Genomic DNA, 25693 nt, shown 5'->3' with positions numbered 1-25693 from the left:
GAAGTACCTGGAAGATGCAGTCCATAGATGAAGTAGAGTTGAAAGAGACCGAGGCCAAAATAAGTGCTGAATTCTGGCTGCACAAGCTTAAGCATGTGGAAAGTGATGCTGAGTTTTAGTATTTTGATGTGCATTTTATAGTAATTGAATATATCTTTGTCAACAAGATCTCCAAAATATGCAGGCATATATGGGCCCCTAATTGGATCAACTTATAGATCAGTTTCCCTAGTATCTAATTCTTGTTGAAAGTCAGAAGGAGAAGTGGTTAAATGAAGGATATCTTGAAAAAAGGGGGAGGAATAAAATTTTATGAATATCTAAATTAATAAATAGAAGACTGCCTTTGTTTTGCTTATTCCCATATTTACTATGGGAATTTACTGTACGGCGGCTGCAACGGACCATGCACGAGTGCGGCCAAGAGGAGGTACCCCACGCTGTGGCTGCGATAGACTGTGCAGGAGTGCGGCCGAAAGGAGCTACCCTACTCCCGAGGTCAGGGGTGGCGACTGCCAGGAGCTACCCCATGTCCGAGGTCAGGGGCTGCAGCCGAAAGGAGCAACCCCACCTCCAAGGAGTGGTGGCTGTGCGGGTGCAGGAGGGCGGAGAAGAGCTACTCCAGGTTCAGGTTCAGGGTCAAGAGGGGTGGCCTCGTCCAAGGTAAGGAGCGGCGACTGCGCTTTGCTGGAGTAGCCGTGAAGAGATACCTCACGTCCAAGGTAAAAGAGAGCCAAGTAAGACGGTAGGTGCTGTGAGAGGGCATCAGAGGGCAGACACACTGAAACCATAATCACAGAAAACTAGCCAATCTGATCACAGGGACCACAGCCTTGTCTAACTCAGTGAAACTAAGCCAGGTTGTGTGGGGCCACCCAAGACGGGCGGATCATGGTGGAGAGGCCTGAGAGAATGTGGTCCACTCGAGAAGGGAATGGCAAACCACTTCAGTATTCTTGCCTTGAGAATCCCATGAACAGTATGAAAAGGCAAAATGATAGGGTACTGAAAGAGGAACTCACCAGATTGGTAGGTGTCCAGGATGCTACAGGAGATCAGTGGAGAAATAACTCCAGAAAGAATGAAGGGATGGGGCCAAAGCAAAAACAACACCCAGGTGTGGATGTGACTGGTGATAGAAGCAAGGCCCGATGCTGTAAAGAGCAATATTACATAAGAACCTGGAATGTGAGGTCCATGAATCAAGGCAAATTGGAAGTGGTCATACAGGAGATGGCAAGAGTGAACGTTGACATTCTAGGAATCAGCGAACTAAAATGGACTGGAATGGGTGAATTTAACTCAGATGACCATTGTATCTACTACTGTGGGCAGGAATCCTTAGAAGAAATGGAGTAGCCATTATGGTCAACAAAAGAGTCCGAAATGCAGTATTTAGATGCAATCTCAAAAATGACAGAATGGTCTCCGTTTGTTTCCAGGGCAAACCATTCAATATCACGGTGATCCAAGCCTGTGCCCCAACCAGTAACGCTGAAGAAGCTGAAGTTGAACAGTTCTGTGAGGACCTACAAGACCTTTTAGAACTAACGCCCCAAAAAAGATGTCCTTTTCATTATAGGAGACTGGAATGCAAAAGTAGGTAGTCAAGGAACACCTGGAGTAACAGGCAAACTTGGCCTTGGAATATGGAATGAAACAAGGCAGAGGCTAATAGAGTTTTGCCAAGAGAACACACTGGTCATAGCAAATACCCTCTTCCAGCAAAACAAGAGAAGACTACACATGGACATCACCAGATGGTAAATACTGAAATCAGATTGATTATATTCTTTGCAGCCAAAGATGGAGAAGCTCTAAACAGTCAGCAAAAACAAGACTGGGAGCAGACTGTGGCTCAGATCATGAACTCCTTATTGCCAAATTCAGACTTAAATTGAAGAGAGTAGGGAAAACCACTAGACCATTCAGGTATGACCTAAATAAAATCCCTTATGATTATACAGTGTAAGTGAGAAGTAGATTTAAGGGACTAGATCTGATAGAGTGCCTGATGAACTATGGACGGAGGTTCGTGACATTGTACAGGAGACAGGGATCAAGACCATTCCCGTGGAAAAGTGAAAGAAAGTGGTCACTCAGTCGTGTCTGACTGTTTGCAACCCCATGGACTGTAGCCTTCCAGGCTCCTCTGTCCATGGAAAGGAAATGCAAAAAAACAAAATGACTGTCTGTGGAGGCCTTACAAATAGCTGAGAAAAGAGAAACGGAAAGGAGAAAAGGAAAGATGTGAGCATCTGAATGCAGAGTTCCAAAGAATAGCAAGGAGAGATAAGAAAGCCTTCCTTAGTGAACCATGCAAAGAAATAGAGGAAAACACCAGAATGGAAAAGAGTAGCGATCTCTTCAAGAAAATCAGAGATACCAAGGGAACATTTCATGCAAAGATGGGCTTGATAAAGGACAGAAATGGTATGGACCTAACAGAAGCAGAAGATATTAAGAAGAGGTGGCAAGAATACACAGAAGAACTGTACAAAAAAGATCTTCATGACCCAGATAATCACGATGGTGTAATCACTCACCTAGAGCCAGACATCCTGGGTGTGAAGTCAAGTGGGCCTTAGAAAGCATCACTGTGAACAAAGCTGGTGGAGGTGATGGCATTCCTGTTGAGCTCTTTCAAATCTTGAAAGATGATGCTGTGAAAGTGCTGCACTCAATATGCCAGCAAATTTGGAAAACTCAGCAGTGGCCACAGGAATGGAAGAGGTCAGTTTTCATTCCAATCCCAAAGAAAGGCGATGCCAAGGAATGCTCAAACTACCGCACAATTGCACTCATCTCACACGCTAGTAAAGTCATGCTCAAAATTCTCTAAGCCAGGCTTCAGCAATACGTGAACCATGAACTTCCAGATGTTCAAGCTGGTTTTAGAAAAGGCAGAGGAACCAGAGATCAAATTGCCAACATCCGCTGGATCATCAAAAAAGCAAGAGTTCCAGAAAACATCTATTTCTGCTTTATTGAGTATGCCAAAGCCTTTGATTGTGTGGATCACAATAAACTGTGGAAAATTCTGAAAGAGATGGGAAAACCAGACCACCTGACTTGCCTCTTGAGAAACCTGTATGCAGGTCAGGAAGCAACAGTTAGAACTCTACATGGAACAACAGACTGGTTCAAAATAGGAAAAGGAGTACGTCAAGGCTATATATTGTCACCCTGCTTATTTAACTTATATGCAGAGTACATCATGAGAAACGCTGGGCTGGAAGAAGCACAAGCTGGAGTCAAGATTGCCGGGAGAAATATCAATAACCTCAGATATGCAGATGACACCACCCTTATGGCAGAAAGTGAAGAGGAACTTAAAAGCCTCTTGATGAAAGTGAAAGAGGAGAGTGAAAAGTTTGGCTTGAAGCTCAACATTCAGAAAACAAAGATCATGGCATCTGGTCCCATCAATTCATGGGAAATAGACGGGGAAACAGTGTCAGATTTTATTTTTTTGGGCTCCAAAATCACTGCAGATGGTGATTGCAGCCAGGAAATTAAAAGAGACTTACTCCTTGGAAGGAAAGTTATGACCAACCTAGATAGTATATTAAAAAGCAGAGACATTACTTTGCCAACAAAGGTCTATCTAGTCAAGGCTATGGTTTTTCCAGTGGTCATGTATGGATGTGAAAATTGGACTGTGAAGAAAGCTGATCACTGAAGAATTGATGCTTTTGAACTGTGGTGCTGGAGAAGACTCTTGAGAGTCCCTTGGACTGCAAGGAGATCCAACCAGTCTATCCTAAAGGAGATCAGTCCTGGGTGTTCATTGGAAGGACTGATGCTGAAGTTGAAGCCCCAATACTTTGGCCACTTCATGTGAAGAGTTGACTCACTAGAAAAGACTCTGATGCTGGGAGGGATTGGGGGCGGGAGGAGAAGGGGACGACAGAGAATGAGATGGCTAGATGGCATCACCGACTTGATGGAGATGGATTTGAGGGAACTCCGGGAGTTTGTGATGGACAGGGAGGCCTGGTGTGCTGTGACTCATGGGGTTGCAAAGAGTCGGACTCGACTGAGTGACTGAACTGAATCATTACAGAAATGCAAATCAAAACTACAGTGAGATAAGTATAACTGATTCGCTTTCCTTTATAGCAAAAACTAACTCAGCATTGTACAGCCATAGACTCAAAAATTAAATTTAAAAAAATCACAGTGAGATACCAACTCCTTTCTGTCAAAATGACTGTCTTCAAAAAGTCTATAAATAAAAAATGTTGGCAAGGATGTGGAGAAAAGCAGACCCTAGTGCACTGTGGTGTGATTTTAAATTGGTGTAGCCACTATGAAAAACAGTATGAAGTATCCTCAAAAAACGAAAAACTACCATATGGTCCAGCAATTCCACTCTTGGGTATATATCCAAAGAAAATGAAAACACTAATGGAATATTACTCACGATGGAATATTACTTAGCCATGAAAAGAATGAAAGCCTCTCATTAGCAACAGTGTGGATGGACCTAGAGGGTGTTATGCTTAGTGAAAAAAGAGAAAGACAAATACTCTTATGTTATCACTTATATGTGGGATATAAAAAAATAAAACGATGTATATAACAAAACAGAAGCAGGCTGACAGATACAGAGAACAAACTAGTGATTACCATTGGGTAGTTGAGAGAAGACAGATGTATGAGATTTAGAGATACAAATGACTGTATATAAAATAAATAAGCAACAAGGATTTATTATACAGTGCAGGAAAATATAGCCATTATTATGTAGTAACTTAAGTATATTTAATCTATAAAACTACTGAATCACTATGTTACATGTCCAACACTAATATTTTAAATCAACTATACTTCAATAAAATCTTTGGAATAATATTTAATTTAAATGCTGATTTTTGTACTTCCTCAAGGTATTTAAAGATTCTGGTAAGCATAGTTTTGAAACATTCTTATCAGTAACAGTTGTAATATCAGACTGATATTTATCACATCAAATATCATTTTAACTTCAGATAACTAATCTCGTTAGTTATGCTAAAGTTTTTCCTCATTTTTGTTGTGTTGTAACGTATAGTAAGTGTGGTGTTCACAGGTTAAAATACTCAGTGTTTACAGTTTAAAAATTATATGTATATAGCTGCTTATGTATCATCCAAGTCAAGATATAGAATGTTTATAAAACGCCATAAGGCTTCATTTTGTGCCTTGCCTCCAAAACTTCTCCCCTAAAGGGAATCATACTTCTGAAGTTTATAACCATAGACTGACTTTCTTTATTTGTGAACTTTATATAAATGGGATAATTTAGAGTGTATCATTTTGTATCTGGCTTTTTTTCCCTACTCAATATTATCTGTGAGTTCATGTTATATCAGTAATTTGTTCTTTTTTTAATTCTGTCTTGTATTCCATTTATTACTTTTATTGTTGATGAACATTTTGATTGTTTTCATTTTGGGACTATTTTATGAATGAAGTGACAATGAACATTCTTATACAAATCTTTTTGTGGACATAACCCATTTTAATAGTGATTTTGGCATATCCCATTGTGATTTTGGTTTGCATATCTCTGATCACTAATGATATTGTGTTAGTCAACTATGGCTGGCTTATAAACAATCTGAAAATTGCCAGTGGTTTGCAACAATAAGTATTTGTTGGTCATGATTTTTTGGGTCAGATGGGTCAGCTTTACTCTGAGTATCCTATCTTCCTTCCTACTGGAACCAGTAGGCTAGTTGACGCCTGTTCTCATGGTAGTTGGACAAAGTGCAAGATGGCTTACCTAGCTTACCACACATATTTCAAGACCTTGTTTGCAGCATGTCTGCTGACTTCTCACTCTAAATTGTCATGTATCTTAGCCAATTTGAGGGAAGGGGAGGTGTGCTTCTCCAATGAACACTGAAGTATTTTTGAATGATAATCTAATCTACCACAGATGTTGAGTTCTTTTTCTTAACTTTCTTGGCCATTTGGGTATTTTCTTACCCACACACCCTGCATGGGTAAGAAGTGCAGAATCCTAACCACTGGACTGCCAGGGAAGTCCCCTGGATATTTTCTTAAGAGCCACCGTTCTATATATATTGTTGCTAGGCTTGCTTATTGTATCTGCAATATTGATTACCTTCTTAGGAAAGGATGTTGATTGCTCATTTAAAAAATTTTTATTTTAATTTTTTTAGGAATTAATTTAACTGAAGGATGATTACTTTACAGTATTGTTTTTTTTTTTTATACCATACATAACATTTAATAAACTGTGGAAAATTCTGAAAGAGATGGGAATACCAGACCACCTGACCTGCCTCTTGAGAAACCTGCATGCAGGTCAGGAAGCTACAGTTAGAGCTGGACATGGAACAACAGACTGGTTCCAAATAGGAAAAGGAGTACGTCAAGGCTGTATATTGTCACCCTGCTTATTTAACTTATATGCAGAGTGCATCATGAGGAACGCTGGGCTGGAGGAAGCACAAGCTGGAATCAAGATTGCTGGGAGAAGTATCAATAACCTCAGATATGCAGATGACACCACCCTTATGGCAGAAAGTGAAGAGGAACTAAAGAGCCTCTTGAAGAAAGTGAAAGAGGAGAGTGAAAAGTTTGGCTTGAAGCTCAACATTCAGAAAACAAAGATCATGGCATCTGGTCCCATCACTTCATGAGAAATAGATGGGGAAACAGTGGAAACAGTGTCAGACTTCGTTTTTTTGGGCTCCAAAATCACTGCGGATGCTGATTGCAGCCATGAAATTAAAAGACGCTTACTCCTTGGAAGGAAAGTTATGACCAACCTTGATAGTATATTAAAAAGCAGAGACATTACTTTGCCAATCAAGGTCCGTCTAGTCAAGGCAATGGTTTTTCCCGTGGTCATGTATGGATGTGAGAGTTGGACTGTGAAGAATGCTGAGGGCCGAAGAGTTGATGCCTTTGAACTGTGGTGCTGGAGAAGACTCTTGAGAGTCCCTTGGACTGCAAGGAGATCCAACCAGTCCATCCTATAGGAGATCAGTTCTGGGTGTTCATTGGAAGGACTGATGCTGAGGCTGAAACTCCAATACTTTGGCCACCTCATGCGAATAGTTGACTCATTTGAAAAGACCCTGATGCTGGGAGGGATTGCGGGCAGGAGGAGAAGGGGGTGACAGGATGAGATGGCTGGATGGCATCACCGACTCAATGGACATGAGTTTGAGTAAACTCTGAGAGTTGATGATGGACAGGGAGGCCTGGCATGCTGTAATTCATGGGGTCTCAAAGAGTCGGACACGAATGAGTGAATGAACTGACTGACTGACTGTCAAATTGTTGAAAGAAGTTCTTAAAGAAGTCAGATACAGTGGTGTATACACAGAAAACAGATGAGAAAGTATGAAAAAGTTGCAGTGAAATTTTAATAAAGTAACTGCCTTAGGCAATAAAAATGATTGGTAAAATATTTGAGTTAACGTTGATATAAATTTGTTTATTCCTTTAACAAACACAGTTTTTAGCTGTGGATACTGATGATGAAAAAGGCAAGTCTTTTCCTTTTAATGGGGACGTCAAACAATAAACAAAAATGTGAGCAAGTAATATAATTCCAAATAGTACATCAAGTCCTCTGATTAAAAGTAAATCAGGGCAAAAAAAAAAAAGAAAAATCAGGGCAAGGACAATAGAGTGGAGAAAGAGGGTTATTTTAAATAGGGCTGTAAAGAAAAGCCTGTCTAAGGAGTTGGTGTTTTAGCAGAGACCTCAGTGATACAAAAGAAGGTTCAGGCAGAGAGAGCAGGAAACAAACATAGAGGTCCTGAAGCCAGTATAAGCTTAAAAACAGAAAAAACACCAGTGAGGCTATACTGGATTGGAATGAGGTAAAGATGGTTAGGGCATAGTAAGGAGTTTCAATTTTATTTAGTTGTGTTAAGGTGGTTTTCAAGATTTTCAATAGAGTGTCAAGGTCTGATTTACCTTTAAAAAAGGTGAGTGCCTGTTCTGTTGTATATAAACAGGCTGTAATGGAACAATGACAGAAGAAGAATATCACAGTGTAAGTAACTCAAATGAGAGAATAATAGTGGGCTTTGAAGTAAGTGATACAGATAGAACTGGTGAAAACTGGTTAGATTCAGAATATATTTTAAAGGCAGACCAATGTAATTATTGATGGATTGAATCTAAGGAGTTTCCTTACAGAATTCCTTACAAGGGAGGGATTGGAAAAATGTAACTATAATGTATTAGGGTAAGTTGCCTACTATAATTGAAAAAATCTCCAAATATCAGTGACTCTACTCAATAAAATTTTATTTACTTCACAATCCAATAAAGGTGGATTGGGTTGGGGTGATGGTGGGTAGTCTTCTCCTCGTGGTCATGGGGAACTTAGGGTCCTCCATCTGTTGGCTCTGTGTCCCTTAGGATCTTAGAGCTTTTCACTGGATCCCCCGGAGAAGGCAATGGCAACCCACTCCAGTACTCTTGCCTGGAAAATCCCATGGACGGAGGAGCCTGGTGGGCTGCCGTCCATGGAGTTGCACAGAATTGGACACGACTGAAGCAACCTAGCAGCAGCAGTGGATCCTCTTCATTTTTCCAGCAAATACAGAGAGGCAGATCCTTTTTTAGAGACTTTTAATGGCCCAGCCTGCCCACGTGTCACTGGTGTGGGACTTAATCGCAGTGTAACTAACTGCAGAAAAGGTTGGGGAATAAAGTCTAACTTTCCGCCCAGAAGAGGAAGAGTTGTTGTTCAGTCACTCAGTCATGTCCAACCCCATAGACTGCAGCACTTCAGGCTTCCCTGTACATCACCATCTCTTTAAGTTTGCTCAAACTCCTGTCCATTGAGTCAGTGATCCCATCCAACCATCTTGTCCTTTGTTGTCCGGTTCTCCTCATGCCTTTGATCTTTTCCAATGAGTTGACTCTTTACATTGGGTAGCCACAGTATTCGGAGAAGGCAGTGGCAACCCACTCCAGTACTCTTGCCTGAAAAATCCCATGGATGGAGGAGCCTGGTAGGCTGCAGTCCATGGGGTTGCGAAGAGTCGGACACGACTGAGCGACTTCACTTTCACTTTTCACTTTAATGCATTGGAGAATGCAATGGCAACCCACTTCAATGTTCTTGCCTGGAGAATCCTAGGGACGGGGGAGCCTGGTGGGCTGCTATCTATGGGGTCGCACAGAATCGGACACGACTGAAGTGACTTAGCAGCAGCAGCAGCCCAGTATTGGAACTTAAGCATCAGTTCTTCCAATGCATATTCAGTACTGATTTCCTTTAGGATTGTCTGGTTTGATCTCCTTGCAGTCCAAGGGACTCTCAAGTGTCTTCTCTAACACCACAGTTCAAAAGCATTAATTCTTCAACACTCAGCCTTATCTTCCAACTCACATCCATATATGACTACTGGAAAAGCCATAGCTTTAACTACACAGTCCTTCGTTGGCAAAGTAACATCTCTGCTTTTTAATAGGCTGTCTAGGTTTGTCATAGCTTTTCTTCCGAGGAGCAAGCTTCTTTTAATCTCATGACTGCAGTCACCATCTACAGTGATTCTGGAGCCCAAGAAAATAAAGTCTGTCACTGTTTGCATTGTTTCCCCATTTGTTTGCCATGAAGTGAAGGGACCAGATGCCATGATCTTTGTTTTTTGAATGTTGAGTTATAAGCCAGCTTTTTCACTCTCCTCTTTTGCCTTCATCAAGAGGCTCTTTAGTTCCTATTTGCTTTCTGCCATAAGGGTGAAAGCAACCTGCGTATCTGAATTTATTGGTATTTCTCCTGGCAATCTTGATTCCAGCTCGTGTTTCATCCAGCCTATTTTACATGTACTCTGCATATAAGTTTAATAAGCAAGATGACAATATACAGCCTTGATGTACCCCTTTCCCAATTTTGAGCCAGTCCATTGTTCCATGTCTGGTTGTTTCTACAGTTTTCTCAGGAGGCAGGTAATACTAGTGGACTGGTATTCCCATCTCTTTAAGAATTTTCCACAGTTTGTTGTGATCCACACAGTCAAGAGCTTTAGCACAGTCAGTGAATCAGAAGTAGATGTTTTTCTGGAACTCTCTTGCTTTTTCTATGATCCAGTGGATGCTGGCAATTTGATCTCTGGTTCCTCTGCCTTTTCTAAATCCAGCTTGAACATTTGGAAGTACTGTTGAAGCCTGGCTTGGAGAATTTTGAGCATTATCTTGCTAGCGTGTGTGCAGTAGTTTGAACATTCTTTGGCATTGCCTTTCTTTGGCATTGGAATGAAAACTGACCTTTTCCAGTCCTGTGGCCATTGTTGAATTTTGCAATTTTGCTGGCATATTGAGTGCAGCACTTTCACAGCATCATCTTTAAGGACTTGAAATAGCTCAGCTAGAATTCCATCACATCCACTAACTTTATTTGTAGTGATGCTTCCTGAGGCCCACTTGACTTCATACTCCAGGCTGTCTGGCTCTAGGTGAGTGATCACACCATCACGGTTATCTGGGTCCTTAAGATCTTTTCTGTATAGTTCTTCTGTGTATTCCTGCCACCTCTTATTAGTATCTTCTGCATCTGTTAGGTCCATACCATTTCTGTCCTTTATTCTGCCCATCTTTGCATGAAATGTTTCCCTGGTATCCCTAATTTTCTTGAAGAGATTTCTAGTCTTTCTGTTCTGTTGTTTTCCTCTATTTCTTTGCATTGTTTACTGAGGAAGGCTTTCTTATCTCTCCTTCCTATTCTTTGGAATTCTGCATTCAGATGAGTATATCTTTCCTTTTCTCCTTTGCCTTTCACTTCTCTTCTCAGCTATTTGTAAGGCCTCCTCAGACAACCATTCTGCCTTTTTGCATTTCTTTTTTTGGGGATGGTTTTGATCACCACCTCCTATCCAATGTTATAACAGCATAGGCTCACTTCGTGTCTCTGAGTCACAGTTTGTTAATTCTCTCAATATTTCAAACTTTCTCATTATCATTATATTTATTATGATTATCAGTGATCAGTGATCTTTGATGTTGCTATTGTAATTGTTCCGAGGTGCCACAAACCACACCCATATAAGACGATGAACTTAATCAGTACATGTTGTATGTGTTCTGGCTGCTCCAAGGATTGGACACTCCCCTATCTCTTTCCCTCTTCTTGGCCCTCCCTATTCCCTTAGATAGATATGAAGTATTGAAATCATGCCAATTAATAGTTCTACAGTAGCTGATCTGTGTTCAAGTGAAAGAAAGGGTTGCGTGTCTCTCACTTTAAATCAAGAGTTAGAAATGATTCAGTTTAGCAAGGATGGCATGTCAAAAGCTGAGACAGGTTGAAAACTAAGCCTCTTGTGTCAGTTAGTTAGATGCCATTGCAAGGGAAAACTTCTTTAAGGAAATTAAAAGTGGTCCTGCAGTAAATAATGCATAAAAGAAAGTAAAATAACCTTATTACTGACATGGAGAACATTTTAGTGGTGTGGACAGAAGATCAAACCAGTTACAATAGTCCTTTATTTCAAAGCCCAATTCAGAGCAAGGCCCCAACTCTCTTCAATTTTATGAAGGCTGAAAGAGGTGAGGAAGCCACAGAAGAAAAGTTTGAAGCTATCAGAGATTGGTTCATTAGGTTTAAGGAAAGAATCTGTCTCCATAACTTATAAGTGCAAGGTGAAGCAGCAAGTGCTGATGTTGAATTTGCACCAAGTTATTCAGAAAATCTAAGATAATTAAGGAAGGTTGCTTAAACAAAAGATTTTCGATGTAGATGAAACAACCTTCTATTGGAAGATGATGCCATCTAGAACTTTCATAGCTAGAGAGGAGAAGTCAGTGGTTGTTTGCAAAGGTCAGGCTGTCTTTTGTTAGGGGTTAATGCAGCTGGTGACTTGAATCCTAGTGCTTATTTACCGTTTCAAAAATCGTAGGGTCCCTAAGAGTTATGGTAGATCTACTCTACTTGTGGTCTGAAATGGACAAACCAAGCCTGGATGTCAGTGTATTTATTTACAAGATGGTTTACTGACTATTTTAAGCCCACTGTTGAGACCTACTGCTCAGAAAAAAAAAAAATCCTTGCAGAATATTACTGCTCATTGACAATGCACCTGGTTATCCAGGAACTCTGATAGGGTTGTATGATGTTATTGTTTTTATGCTCCCTACACAGCATCCTTTCTGAAGGCCATGGATCAAGGTGTAATTGTTACTTTCAGGTCTTCTTATTTAAGAAAAACTTTTAATAAGCCTATAGTTGTCATAGAGAGTGATTTTTCTGATGGTTCTAGGAAAACTCATTTGAAAAGCTTCTGGAAAGGATTCACCATTTTAGATGCCATTGAGAACATTTGTGATTCATGAGAAGATATCAAAATACACAGAAGTTTGGAAGAAGCAGATTACAACCCTCCTGGCTAACTTTGAGAAGTTCAGTACTTCAGTAGAGGAAGTGAATGCAAATAGCAAGAGAATTAGAATTGGAATCTGAAAATGTGACTGAGTTGCTGCAATTTCATGTTAAACCCTGTAGATGAGTAGGTGCTTCTTATGGGTGAGCAAAGAAAGTGGTTTCCTGAGGTGGAATCTACTCTTGGTGAAGATGCTGTGAAGATTACTGAAATGACAATGGAGGATTTAGATTATCACATAAATGTAGTTGATAAAGCAGCAGCAGGGTTTGAGTGCATTGACTACCAATTTTGAAAGAAGTTTTGTGGGTAAAATGCTATCAAACAGCATTGCATGCTACAAAGAAGTCATTTATGAAAGGAAGAGAGTTGATGCAGCAAACTTTATTGTCATTTTAAGAAGTTGCCATTGTCACCCCAGCCTTCAGCCTCTGCCACCCTGCTGATCAGCAGCAATCTGCATTTAGGGAAGAGCCTCCACCAGCAAAAAGATTACAACTCACTGAAAACTTTTCAGTTAGCTTTTTTTTTTAAAGCAGTAAAGTGAATTGAGGTATATACATTTTTTAGACATAATGCTATTGCACACTTAATAGACTGTATATAGTGTAAATTAACTTGTAATGGGAAAGCAAAAAAATCTTTGTGACTTGCTTTATTGTCATATTTCCTTTATTCTGGTGGTCTGAAACCAAGAACTGTAATATCTCCAAGGTATGTCTGCATGTGATTATACATTAGTATGGTAATGAGTATATTTATTTGTAGAACATTTCAATTTTAAGTACTAAGAAATTAAAAAATGTGAATACTAGCTCTTGAATACCACTTTTCCAGAATCATTTTTCTAACATAACTTCAAAATGTTTAATAACTCTCTCCCCATGAACTGTATAGCAGTACTCAAGTCAGTAATGTTTTCTCAAAGGACCCTACCTTGATAGTAGAATATTCTTTCAAAATGTACTGGTGAGTCTTGCTTTGAGTGAAGCTGTAGCAAAGCTAGGTTTTCATTTTTAAGTTGTACCTTTGCCTGATTCTGTCCTTTGAGTTCTCTTGTTACTGAGTAATAAGGTATGATCTTGCTAAACTGCATGAACAGATCCCTGTGACAAAGTACATATAAAGAGAAAGGCCACTTCTTTTTTCTTGTTGAAAAATAACTTGGGAGAACTTGATAAAAAGTAAAAGCAACAATGCATATTTTTTTGAAAGTTAAGTTTTATTAGCTTATATCTACAAAACACTGCATCAAAAATATTTAGTTATTCCTTTTGATCTTTTTTTGTAACCAAACTTCTCATTTAAAGGAAACTGTATTCCTGAACTCTGTTTCCTTCACCATAGTTTTTCCTCTGTAATTAGTCTCTTCTAACTCCGTCCAGTGAATAACATAAGCTTGCCTGTTCTGAACCACACCCTACTGACCACAGCAACTGTCTCACCACATTGTTTTTCTCTGTTAGCATATACTTTTGAAGTAACTGCTTTGGGATAGGGCATAAAAAAATATTAAATATTTTTCTTTATGAAAAATATATCAATGTCTAATTGCTATTAAGTGCCAGTAATTCTTAATATGTATAGTTTTATTTTCACAATTTGTTATTTATCCCGATGTCATTATTAATCCTTCTTTCTCTGCTGATTTGAAATATAAATCATAAATTATATATGTATATATTTTGCTCTTAGCCTTAATCTCTGTTTTAGAAGATAATAGTTTATTTCCTATCTCATAGAATTTCTGTTCAATTAGAATGAAGTAATGCATGTCAAATTTATTTTTGTTGAAAACTATAAAAGGAAAATGTGAAGATTTTTTTCAAAAGTGAATATTTTGGTCCATTATATATATATGTATACCTTTATATACAATTTTATATTTTGTATGTTTTTACTTGACATTGTATTGTTCATCCCTTGCCATGTTTCGGTATGGTTGGTATTACAAGTATCCTTCACCATCCATATCTGTTTAATTCTTCAGTTTTGATAGTGAATTTGGATGTCTCAGTGGTACTGCCTTATTTGAATTTATTTGATTACCCAAGTGGATAGAAAATAGTATGATACTGAAGGAAGTATCCAAAAATATATTTAAATATATTTGGTTCCTGAATTTAGATTGTGAGATTTTTCAGATATGAGAAATTTGTATAGTAAGGGATTTCTATATTATCAAAGGATATTGAACTGAACCTGTTGTTGTGGGTTCTTTTGATCAGAGAGAGCAGAAAGCCAACTCGAAGTGGCTCAGGGAATAAAAAGGAATTGATTGGCATACTTAAAAAGGCAGTTCAGTGGTTGAGTTTATCAGAGACACAGCTAGATTCAGTGGCTCAATGTTTTAAGGCCTTGCTGTGTGTTGAGTTAGTTCATTTCTTTAACTGCAGAGAGGCTTCTTCTATGCATTCAGAGAAGATGGCTGCCAATAGCTCTAGATTTATGTCTTAGGTTAGCAGTCATAAGTCCTTCTTTCCTAATAGTTACAGCAAATTTTCAATAGATTGTCCCAATAAGCAGCCACTATCACTAGGGAGAATAGAATAAACTGGTTGGCCAGGCCTGTGTCTCAGCTAACTGGAGGATGAGGTCAGTCCGTTCAAACTGTTTCAAATGGCAAGGGAGGAGGTCTTCTGAGGAAAAACATAGTACTTTCACCAGAAGAAGGTACAGAGTACTTACAAACCAATAGATGTCCACATACCTATGCTGTAGTGTGTCATACGATAACTCATTTCTTCCATCACCCTTTCTTTAGTTGAAACATTACAAAGATTTTTTTCTTTTAGTACCAAATTTGACTTTTAGTTGCTGTTGATCTACCAAAGGTTAAAATTGGGCTCTAATAGCCTATCTAGTGATGAAGATCAGCTAACATGCACTCTTAACACATGTTAACCTGAAGAGCTATTTCATAACCCATCCTTTTACTCTTGTTTTTAAATTCTAGAAAAAGTGTCATTTTTTTTCTTTCCATAAGAGTTACCTGTCCACCTTTGATTTAAATTTTATTTAGTCTTGTTTACCAAAGAACCTTGGCTTATTAGACCTTCAGTTTTCTAAAGTTTTTGGTGTCTGCTTCTCTGTTTGATTCTATTTATAATCATAAAGGTGTGTTCTCAAGCCCTCTAAATAATAAACATTTCTCTCATACTTCTCCTTTCTCCTATAGCAGATATGAGAACACCTGCTAGTCTACTTACTTGCCAGTCTGTCACTTCTTGTTTAACTTATTATAGTTCTTTTCTGTTTTCTGCTTTTCAGAGTCACCATTGATATCCAGGGACTTTTGTCTCAGGTGTAAACCTAGTATTACAGTATGTAAAAGCTAAAACTGGCTTAAGAGATATTTAACTCAACTTTCTTTGTCCATTTTGCTTGAGGTTATTTTGATTGTACCAACTTTCTTTTGGCTAGAATTTACATGTATGGCTTCTTTTTTTAAATTAATTCTTTAGGTTCTGTATCCTCATATTATACATGTGTATCTATTGAAATCAGCACATAGGTGGATTTAAAAAATCTGCTCTGACAATCTTTTGTTTTAATTGGAGCATTCACACTTAATATAATTACTTATATTTAGTTTGCTTTCTGTTTGTTCTGTCTGTTCTAAATACCCCTGTTGCCCTCTTTTGTATAGATTATTTTGTATCATCCCATATTTTCATTCTATTAGTTGTGAAATTATGTCTTTTCCTTATTTTTTTAGTTGTTATCCTAGAATAGGGGTTGGCATCTTTTTCTTTTAAAGGACACATAATAAGCATTTTCAGTTTTATGGACTATATAGTCTCTGTCATAATTGTTCAGTTCTGCCAGTATAGTACAAAAGCATCCATAGATAGTAGGTAACAGTGTAAATTGTAGAGGACTAGATGTAATCAACCAGACAAATGAGCACTGGTTTGAGACCAAAAATTGGGAGAATATTTTTATCTTTAAAGTGAGATAGTGGAAGAGAAACTGTAAGAGTGATTCATTAAAAAAAAAAAAAAAAAGAACCTATCAGGAAGGTTATAAGGAAAATATTTGTAACGTTAGGGCTGTTTTTAGAATGAGAGGATGGCCACCTTTGACAAATGCTGTAGTGTGGTGTGTTAAGATGAGGTTTGAGAAAAAAACCTTTGGATTTGACAGCTTTGTGGTCATTGGTGACATCTTTAAAGAACATTGGCAGTAGCTTGCTATGTGGAAAGAGTGGTAAGGGAGTGGAAAGAGGAAATATAGACCATCGATTCCCAAATGCTATTCTCTGGACCAGCAACAAAAGAATTGCTTTGTTTTCCCAACCTCAGAACCATTTTGAGGCCTAGAAATGTATATTTTTAAAATGTTTCCCAGATGATTCTGATAAACACTCATGGCTTGCTGTCAAGATTTATGAGTGATTTTTTTCAAAAACATTTTGTGGGGGAGTGTGCTGCACAGCTTGCAGGATCTTAGTTCTCCATCCAGGGACTGAAGCTGGGCCCTCTGCAGTGAAAGCATGGAGTCCTAACCTCTGGACCACCAAGAAATTTATGAGTGATATTTTGAGAGAACGCCTTTTTTTCTAACACAAAGCAGTGACTGATAAAGTAACAAAAAGAGATAACTGAATTGACATAAATGGGGCTCAGAATAAGGCAAACATTTCTATCTTAGAGAATGGAACACAGAGAAGTGAGTAGGGTTTATGGCTGGGAACTTTCAGGGAATGCCGCTGAGGTTTTGGCCTCTTTGAGATAATGCAGAAATGTCACTGGAATTGGCCTAATTGTCCAGGGTAGGTGGGGCTCCTCTATTGAAAACAGTATTTCTGAGTTTAGTTCTGGGGCTGCCATACTATTCACCTTGATAGGTGAGTTATGCAATAGTCTGGAATAGTACAGGGAACAGCCTGTGTGACTCTAAGGAGTAGCTTTGCTGCTTTCTGTTGCCAGAGGCCATAGTTTATACGAGGCTTTATTCCTGGGAATTCAGGAGAACACAAATATAGCTTTCCAACTAAAAACCTCCTGGCTTAAAATATATCTGTGCTGTTATTGCAGGACATATCTCCTGACTTGAATAGACCAATTGTAAGAAAAATATTTATGAGATAACTGGGAAAATTAAATGTCAGTCATATTAGAAATGTTAATTTAAAGGTTAATAGTATTTAATAGTATTGATTAATAGTATTGTGGTGGTGTTAAAAAAAGTAGCAAATAATGGGTTCTTAGTAAATGTTGGTATGAAAAACAAGTCTTCCATCAAAAAGTGTACTTATAAAGCTAAATTCTCAAACTAATTAAGTCCTCTAAGGCTGCAAAAAATAAGAAATAAAATCAACAATCATAAGAGCAATTCACTCTGATGACATTAAAATATTATTCTGAAAAATATCCAGTTATATAGAATGTTTAAGGAGGTAAGTAAGCATGTAGTATCTCTTAAAACAATTATGAAATTTAAATGGAAAAAAGATAGGATGAATATGAAAATAAGATAATCCTTAGGAGTGAAACAATGTGATTACGAAAAACAACATGGTGTTTATGAATGGGAAGTCAGTTTTTTCCGATATTGATCTATAAAATCCATCAAAATGCCAAAAAGTTTTTTCATTGTAGTTGATACACTGATATTTAAATTTTTTATGGTGGTACATAGTTAAAGTAACATTAAAGAGGAACAAATTGAGGTGATATGCCCTCCAGATATCGAAGCTGATTATAAAGCTGTACTAATTAAGATAGGCTTACTGTTGGTAAATAGACTAGTGAAAAAGATTACAGAGCCCAGAACAGATTGATACTTATATGGAATTAGTCACATGGCAGAGGTAGCATTATGAGTCAGTAGGGAAAGATTAGAATCTTCATTCTGGTGCTGGTTCAGTGGCTAATCTGAATTTGATTTGAAAATAATTATGAGCCCTGTCTTACAACATACATGAAAATAAGTTCTGTATGCATTAAAGACTTAAATAAGAAAAGCAAAATTTTGTTTTTTTAGGAGAAAATATAGGCTAATAACTTTATATCCTTAGGATAAAGGAAGATTTAGAAAATCTATACCAGGAGATAATAGTATATAGGTTTTAGAGCCAGACTGCCTGCTTTAAATCTCAACTTTATCACATTTGGTCAAGTTATGTAAAATTTCTGTGTTTTCTCTTTTGTAAAATGATGATGATAACAAACAACCCTCAGGGACGACTTGTGAGTTTTAAATTAAATAATTCATGTACAGTACTTTGAAAAATGACTAGTACAAATAAACACGTAATAAAAATTAACTGCAATTGCTAATGTTGCTTATTAAAAAAGAAATAATAACCTGTAAAGGATTGGTAAATTTATCAAAAATATAACTTCTATACAACAAAAGGCAACATGAACAAAATAAGGATAAACTACTGAATGGTAGCAGATATTTGTCACTCATTCAACTGAAAATTGAATATATGGGAGTTATAAAAAACACATTCAAATTAATAATGAGAAGACAAACCAAAAGGAGAAATTGAATAAACAATCATAGCCCCAATGGCAAATGATAGGATGTGTTACTACCCCTTCTCAGTGGTCATCAGGGAAACACAATTTGAAGTACTGAAACATGCTTTTACATTTCTTATATTGGCAGAAACTCCAGTCTGACAGTACTGACTTTTGGTAAGGCGGCAGAGAAACACAAGCTCTTCCTAGGGGACTGCAATAGTCAGTTGATACAGCTACTAAGGAGAGCGTTTTGTTAGTATCTAGTATAGTTGAAGGATTCTCTCATTTTTTCCTTGGTTATTACTCCATCTAGTTTAATTTCTGTTTATCTGATCTCATCTTTTTACTGTTTTTACTTTCACAAATTTTTGCTTTGTTGGTGACACTCTTTCTTGGTTTTGCTTTATCCATAAGAGCTTTTGGATATATGGTGATTAGATTTATGTGATTGTTTTGTCCATCTTAATTCAGTCTTCAGTGAGGCTCTCTTTCATACATAAAGAAGTTTATTCTGATCCCAGATACCTACCTCAGAAAGATTTGAGATAGTAGACGACAAATTATTATTTTTACTTTTTGGGTTTTGAATTACTAATATAACAAAACGTTGAAAAAATTTTGGCTGCTTTAGAAAGCGGCCAGTTTTGGACAATATATGAAATATTATGGTCTCAGTTAGACTGTTTTCAATAACTGTTCCTATTCTAAGAGAAGAGTTGGGATTTTTTTTGTTCTAAAAGAGATAATCAACATAATTGTTAAGCCTCTTTTTTGTGTAGTAAGACTTCTTAATGTTTCACATCTTTTATGTTGCAGTTCTTTTGCCATGAAAATGATTTGCGCAGTCCTGAACACATACCATCCATGCTGATGGGACAGGATCCAATATGAATATAAATGATGGAGGAAGACGACGCTTTGAGGATAATGAACATACATTACGTATATATCCTGGGACAATTTCAGAAGGGACAATCTACTGTCCGATTCCTGCCAGAAAAAACTCCACGGCTGCTGAGGTGATTGACTCACTTATAAACAAGCTTCATCTTGACAAAACAAAATGTTATGTTCTAGCAGAGGTAAAAGAATTTGGTGGAGAAGAATGGATACTCAATCCAACAGACTGTCCAGTTCAGCGAATGATGTTATGGCCCCGCATGGCTCTGGAAAATCGCCTGAGTGGAGAGGACTACCGTTTTCTTCTGAGAGAAAAAAACCTCGATGGATCAATTCATTATGGTAGTCTTCAGTCATGGCTACGGGTAACAGAAGAACGTCGCAGGATGATGGAACGGGGTTTTCTTCCACAGCCTCAACAGAAGGACTTTGACGATTTATGTAGCTTACCTGATTTGAATGAGAAAACTCTCTTAGAAAACCTACGAAATCGCTTTAAGCATGAAAAAATTTATACCTATGTTGGCAGTATTCTAATAGCTATTAACCCATTCAAGTTTCTTCCTATTTATAACCCCAAATATGTCAAAATGTATGATAACCATCAACTTGGAAAACTTGAGCCTCACATTTACGCTGTGGCTGATGTAGCTTATCATGCCATGCTTCAGCGCAAAAAGAATCAGTGCATCGTTATTTCAGGAGAGAGCGGTTCTGGAAAGACTCAAAGCACAAACTTTCTTATTCATCACCTCACTGCCCTCAGTCAGAAAGGATTTGCCAGTGGAGTGGAACAAATTATTCTTGGCGCTGGACCAGTACTTGAGGTAAGTGTATAGAAATGATTTTTCTTATTCTTAAACATATCTTTAAAAAAAATTAAAATTTGTTAGATGTGAGAAAATGAAATAAAACTAAATAGAAGTATAGACATCATTTTTTAGTTACCAAGGAAAACTGGAAGATAGGACAGTATAGAAGATTGAAAGATGTTAACAGTGGCAGTATTTTTTTCAAAGAGTAACTTTGGGCCATAGTGATGCAAAGGAAAGAGATGATTGGAGTCAAATACATTCCCCTGTAAAGGGAGATAGCAGGGGCAGGACTCCTGTCTGTAACTGACTATGGTAATGGGTAGTTGGGGAAAATATTCAATGTATTTTTTTGTCTTTGCAGCTTTAGAATCTGTGCCTAGGATTGAAATTCTAAGGGTTCATCTTTGAAAATATAGAGAATATGGGGACATTTTTTAGTTATGTTTTATAAGTAATACCATCAAGGGTAGAGAGGAAACAGAATACACTGTTTTTGTTTTAGAGCTTAAAGGAGAGTTAATATTACTTGTTTTGAAAGAGTTTTTGTGTTTTTGTGAGGTGTAATTCCTCAGGTTTAGAGTGTGCAATTTGATAAATTTGACATATTTGTATACCCATTAAACCACCACCAGAGTCAAGATAATAAACATATCCATTATCCCTAAAATTTTCTCATATCCTTTTGCCATGCCTCTTTCTCACTTCTCCTCCTCTCATCTACAAGAAACCTCTTACATGCTTTCTGTCATTATAGGTTAGTTTGTACATTTTACAATTCTATATAAATGGAATCATGTAGTATGTGCTATTTTATGTTTGACTTCTCTCACATGGTACAGTTATTTTGTGTGTGTGTGAATAATCCCTTTTGCTAAGACAGTATTCCATATTCCATTGTATGGATTTACCACACTTTGTTTATTCATTCATCTTTTGATGAACATATAAGTTGTTTCTAGTTTTTGGTTATTATATATAAAATATTATGTTTTTGTGTGGACATAATCTGTTTTTTTCCTTGGGTAAATAGCTAGGAGTGGAATGACTGGATCATATCATGTACGTTTTTGTATTAGTCACAAAGTCATGTCTGACTGTTTTGCCACCCCATGGACTGTGCAGCCCACCGGGCTCTTCAGTCCACGAATTTCCCAGGCAAGAATACTGGAACAGGTTGCTATTTCCTTCTCCAGGGAATGGTCCTGACCCAGGGATCGAACCGGCATCTCTTGCATTGGGAGGTGAATTCTTTACCACTGAGCCACCTGGCTAGCCTGAGTCCTATCATAGGTATATGTTTAACTTTTAAAGAAACTGCCAAACTTACGTATAAATAGTACATACTATTTTACATTCCCACCAAGCAGTGTGTACAGTTCGTGTTATTCCATATCCTTGCTAACCTTTGATATAGTCATCCTTTCTAATTTTAGCCTTCAAATAGGTATACAGTGGTATCTCATGATTTTAATGTGTATTCTATAATACATTCATGTTGTGAACACTTTTTCATGTGTTTATTTGCCACTTATATATCTTCTTTGGTCAACTCTCTGTCAAAAATCTATTGCCCAACTTGTTATTGTTGTGTTTTGAGAGTTCTTTGTGTATACTGGGTGCAAATCTGTTATCAGACATGTGTTCTGAAAATATACACAAGTCTTCTCCCAGATTTAACCCTCTCTTTTTTAGAATTTAAATTTAAAAATTTTCATAATGAAGTAAGTTGATTTACAGTGTGTGTTAGTTTCTGGTGTACTGGAAAGTGATTCAGTTATATATATCCCTGGTGGCTCGGATGGTAAAGAATTCACTTGTGATGCAGGAGATCTGGGTTCAATCCCTGGGTTGGGAAGATCCCCTAGAGGAGGCACGACAACCCACTACAGTATTCTTGCCTGGAGAATCACATGGACAGAGGAGCCTGGTGGGTTCAATGAGGTCGCACAGAGTCAGACACAACTGAACGACTGAGCATGCATGCGCACACATGCACACACACTCTTTTCCACATTCTTTTTCATTATGGTTTATTACAGGATATTGAATATGATTCTTTATATATAATTATAAATCATATAATCATATTATATTCATATTATAATCATATAATGTGGTTATACAGTAGGACCTTGTTGTTTATCTGTTTTATATGTAGTACTGTGTTTCTGCTAACCCCAAAGTCCTAATTTGTCCCTCTTTCACCCCCTTTTTCCTTTGGGTAACCATAAGTTTGTTTTCTATGTCTGTGAGTCTGTTTCTTAGCAGTGAAAAGCTTAAGAAAAAAATCATGCCCAGGACCAGATGGATTCACTGATGTATTCTACCAAACATTTAAAGAAGAATTAACACAATTCCTTCAAAATTCTTCCAAGAAATAGCACAGGAGGGAGGAAAAGTTTCTAATTTTACAAGGTCCAACATATTTCACTGATACTAAAGTTAGATAAAGACACCACAGCATAAGGAAACTACAGACCAATATCCCTTGAAACAGAAATTCTTAAGGAAATACTAGCAAACAATTGAGCAAAATATAAAAGAAGTATTATGGTAAAGAAGGATTTATATTAAGGAATGAAAGATTGGTTAAACAATATAAAAATAAATGCATTTTGTCAAAGGCTTTCTCTGCATCTATTGAGATAACCATATGATTTTTATTTTTCAGTTTGTTAATGTGGTGTATTACATTGATTGAGTTTCGGATATTGAAGAATCCTTGCATTCCTGGGATAAAGCCCACTTGGTCATGATGTATGATCTTCTTAATGTGTTGTTAGATTCTGATTGCTAGAATTTTGTTAAGGATTTTTGCATCTGTGTTCATCAGTGATATTGGCCTGTAGTTTTCTTTTTTTGTGGCATCTTTACCAGGTTTTGGGATTAGGGTGATGGTGGCCTCATAGAATGAGTTTGGAAGTTTCCCTTCCTCAGCAGTTTTCTGGAAGAGTTTGAGTAGAATAGGTGTTAGCTCTTCTCTAAATTTTTGGTAGAATTCAGCTGTGAAGCCATCTGGACCTGGGCTTTTGTTTGCTGGAAGATTTCTGATTACAGCTTCTATTTCCATGCTTGTCATGGGGCTATTAAGATTTTCTATTTCGTCCTGGTTCAGTTTTGGAAGGTTGTACTTTTCTAAGAATTTGTCCATTTCTTCCAAGTTGTCCATTTTATTGCCATATAATTGCTGATAGTATTCTCTAATGATCCTTTGTATTTCTGTGTTGTCAGTTGTGATCTCTCCATTTTCATTTCTAATTTTATCGATTTGGTTCTTCTCCCTTTGTTTCTTGATGAGTCTGGCTAGTGGTTTGTCAATTTTATTTACCCTCTCAAAGAACCAGCTTTTGGCTTTGTTGATTTTTGCTATGGTCTCTTTTGTTTCTTTTGCATTTATCTCTGCCCTAATTTTTAAGATTTCTTTCCTTCTACTAACCTGGGGTTCTTCATTTCTTCCTTTTCTAGTTTCTTTAGGTGTAGAGTTAGGTTATTTAATTGACTTTTTTCTTGTCTCTTGAGGTGTGCCTGTATTGCTATGAACCTTCCCCTTAGCACTGCTTTTACAGTGTCCCAGAGGTTTTGGGTTGTCGTGTTTTCATTTTCATTCATTTCTATGCATATTTTGATTTCTCTTTTGATTTCTTCTATGATTTGTTTGTTATTCAGCAACGTGTTGTTCAGCCTCCATATGTTGGCATTTTTAATAGTTTTTCTCCCGTAATTGAGATCTAATCTTACTGCACTGTGGTCAGAAGAGATGCTTGGAATGATTTCGATTTTTTTGAATTTACCAAGGTTAGATTTATGGCCCAGGATGTGATCTATTCTGGAAAATGTTCCACGTGCGCTTGAGAAAAAGATGAAATTCATTGTTTTGGGGTGAAATGTCCTATAGAGATCTATTAGGTCTAACTGGTCTATTGTATCATTTAAAGTTTGTGTTTCCTTGTTAATTTTCTGTTTAGTTGATCTATCCATAGATGTAAGTGGGGTATTAAAATCTCCCACTATTATTGCATTGTTGTTAATTTCCCCTTTCATACTTGTTAGTAATTTTCTTACATATTGTGGTGCTCCTATGTTGGGTGCATAAATATTTATAATTGTTATATCTTCTTCTTGGGTTGATCTTTTGATCATTGTGTAGTTTCCTTCTTTGTCTCTTTTCACAGCCTTTGTTTTAAAGTCTATTTTATCTGATAAGAGTATTGCTACTCCTGCTTTCTTTTGGTCTCCATTTGCGTGGAATATCTTTTTCCAGCCCTTCACTTTCAGTCTGTATGTGTCCCTCGTTTTAAGGTGTGTCTCTTGTAGACAACACATATGGGGGTCTTGTTTTTGTATCCATTCAGCCAGCCTTTGTCTTTTGGTTGGGGCATTCAACCCATTTACGTTTAAGGTAATTATTGATAAATATGATCCCGTTGCCCTTTTCTTTATTGTTTTGGGTTTGAGTTTATACACCCTTTCTGTGTTTCCTGTCTAGAGAAGGTCCTTTAGCATTTGTTGGAGAGCTGGTTTGGTGATGCTGAATTCTCTCAGCTTTTGCCTGTCTGTAAAGCTTTTGATTTCTCCTTCATATTTGAATGAGATCCTTGCTGTACAGTAATCTGGGCTGTGGATTATTTTCTTTCATCATTTTAAGTATGTCTGGCCACAGCAATCAGAGAAGAAAAAGGCATAAAAGGAATTCAAATAGGAAAAGAAGAAGTAAAACTCACACTGTTCGCAGATGACATGATCCTCTACATAGAAAACCCTAAAGACTCTACCAGAAAACTACTAGAGCCAATCAATGAATACAGTAAAGTTGCAGGATATAAAATCAACACACAGAAATCCCTTGCATTCCTATACACTAATAATGAGAAAATAGAAAGAGAAATTAAGGAAACGATTCCATTCACTGTTGCAACGAAAAGAATAAAATACTTACGAATATGTCTACCTAAAGAAACAAAAGACCTGTACATAGAAAACTATAAAACACTGGTGAAAGTAATCAAAGAGGACACTAATAGATGGAGAAATATACCGTGTTCATGGATTGGAAGAATAAATATTGTGAAAATGAGTATACTACCCAAAGAATGTATACATTCAATGCAATCGCTATCAAGCTACCAATGATATTTTTCAC

The 25693-nt window shown here is 37.4% G+C and overlaps 1 protein-coding gene across 8 annotated transcripts in view; it reads left to right on the top strand.

Annotated features, from left to right (window-relative positions):
- The window catches only part of MYO9A (myosin IXA), a 244476-nt gene that overhangs the window by 34148 nt on the left and 184635 nt on the right, over positions 1–25693 (top strand). For all 8 annotated transcript variants that reach the window (XM_088839960.1, XM_088839959.1, XM_088839961.1 and 5 more), the window contains exon 2: positions 19655–20565. In XM_088839960.1, the coding sequence (XP_088696086.1) occupies positions 19726–20565 (840 nt within the window). In that variant the 5' untranslated portion in view covers positions 19655–19725. The remainder of the gene's footprint in view (positions 1–19654; positions 20566–25693) is intronic.

Source organism: Moschus berezovskii, chromosome 9, assembly GCF_049115385.1.
Source record: "Moschus berezovskii isolate FMDL1 chromosome 9, NW_MosBer_1.0, whole genome shotgun sequence".
In the NCBI taxonomy this organism is placed as follows: Eukaryota; Metazoa; Chordata; class Mammalia; order Artiodactyla; family Moschidae; genus Moschus; species Moschus berezovskii.
This window is presented reverse-complemented; position numbering and strand designations above follow the sequence as displayed.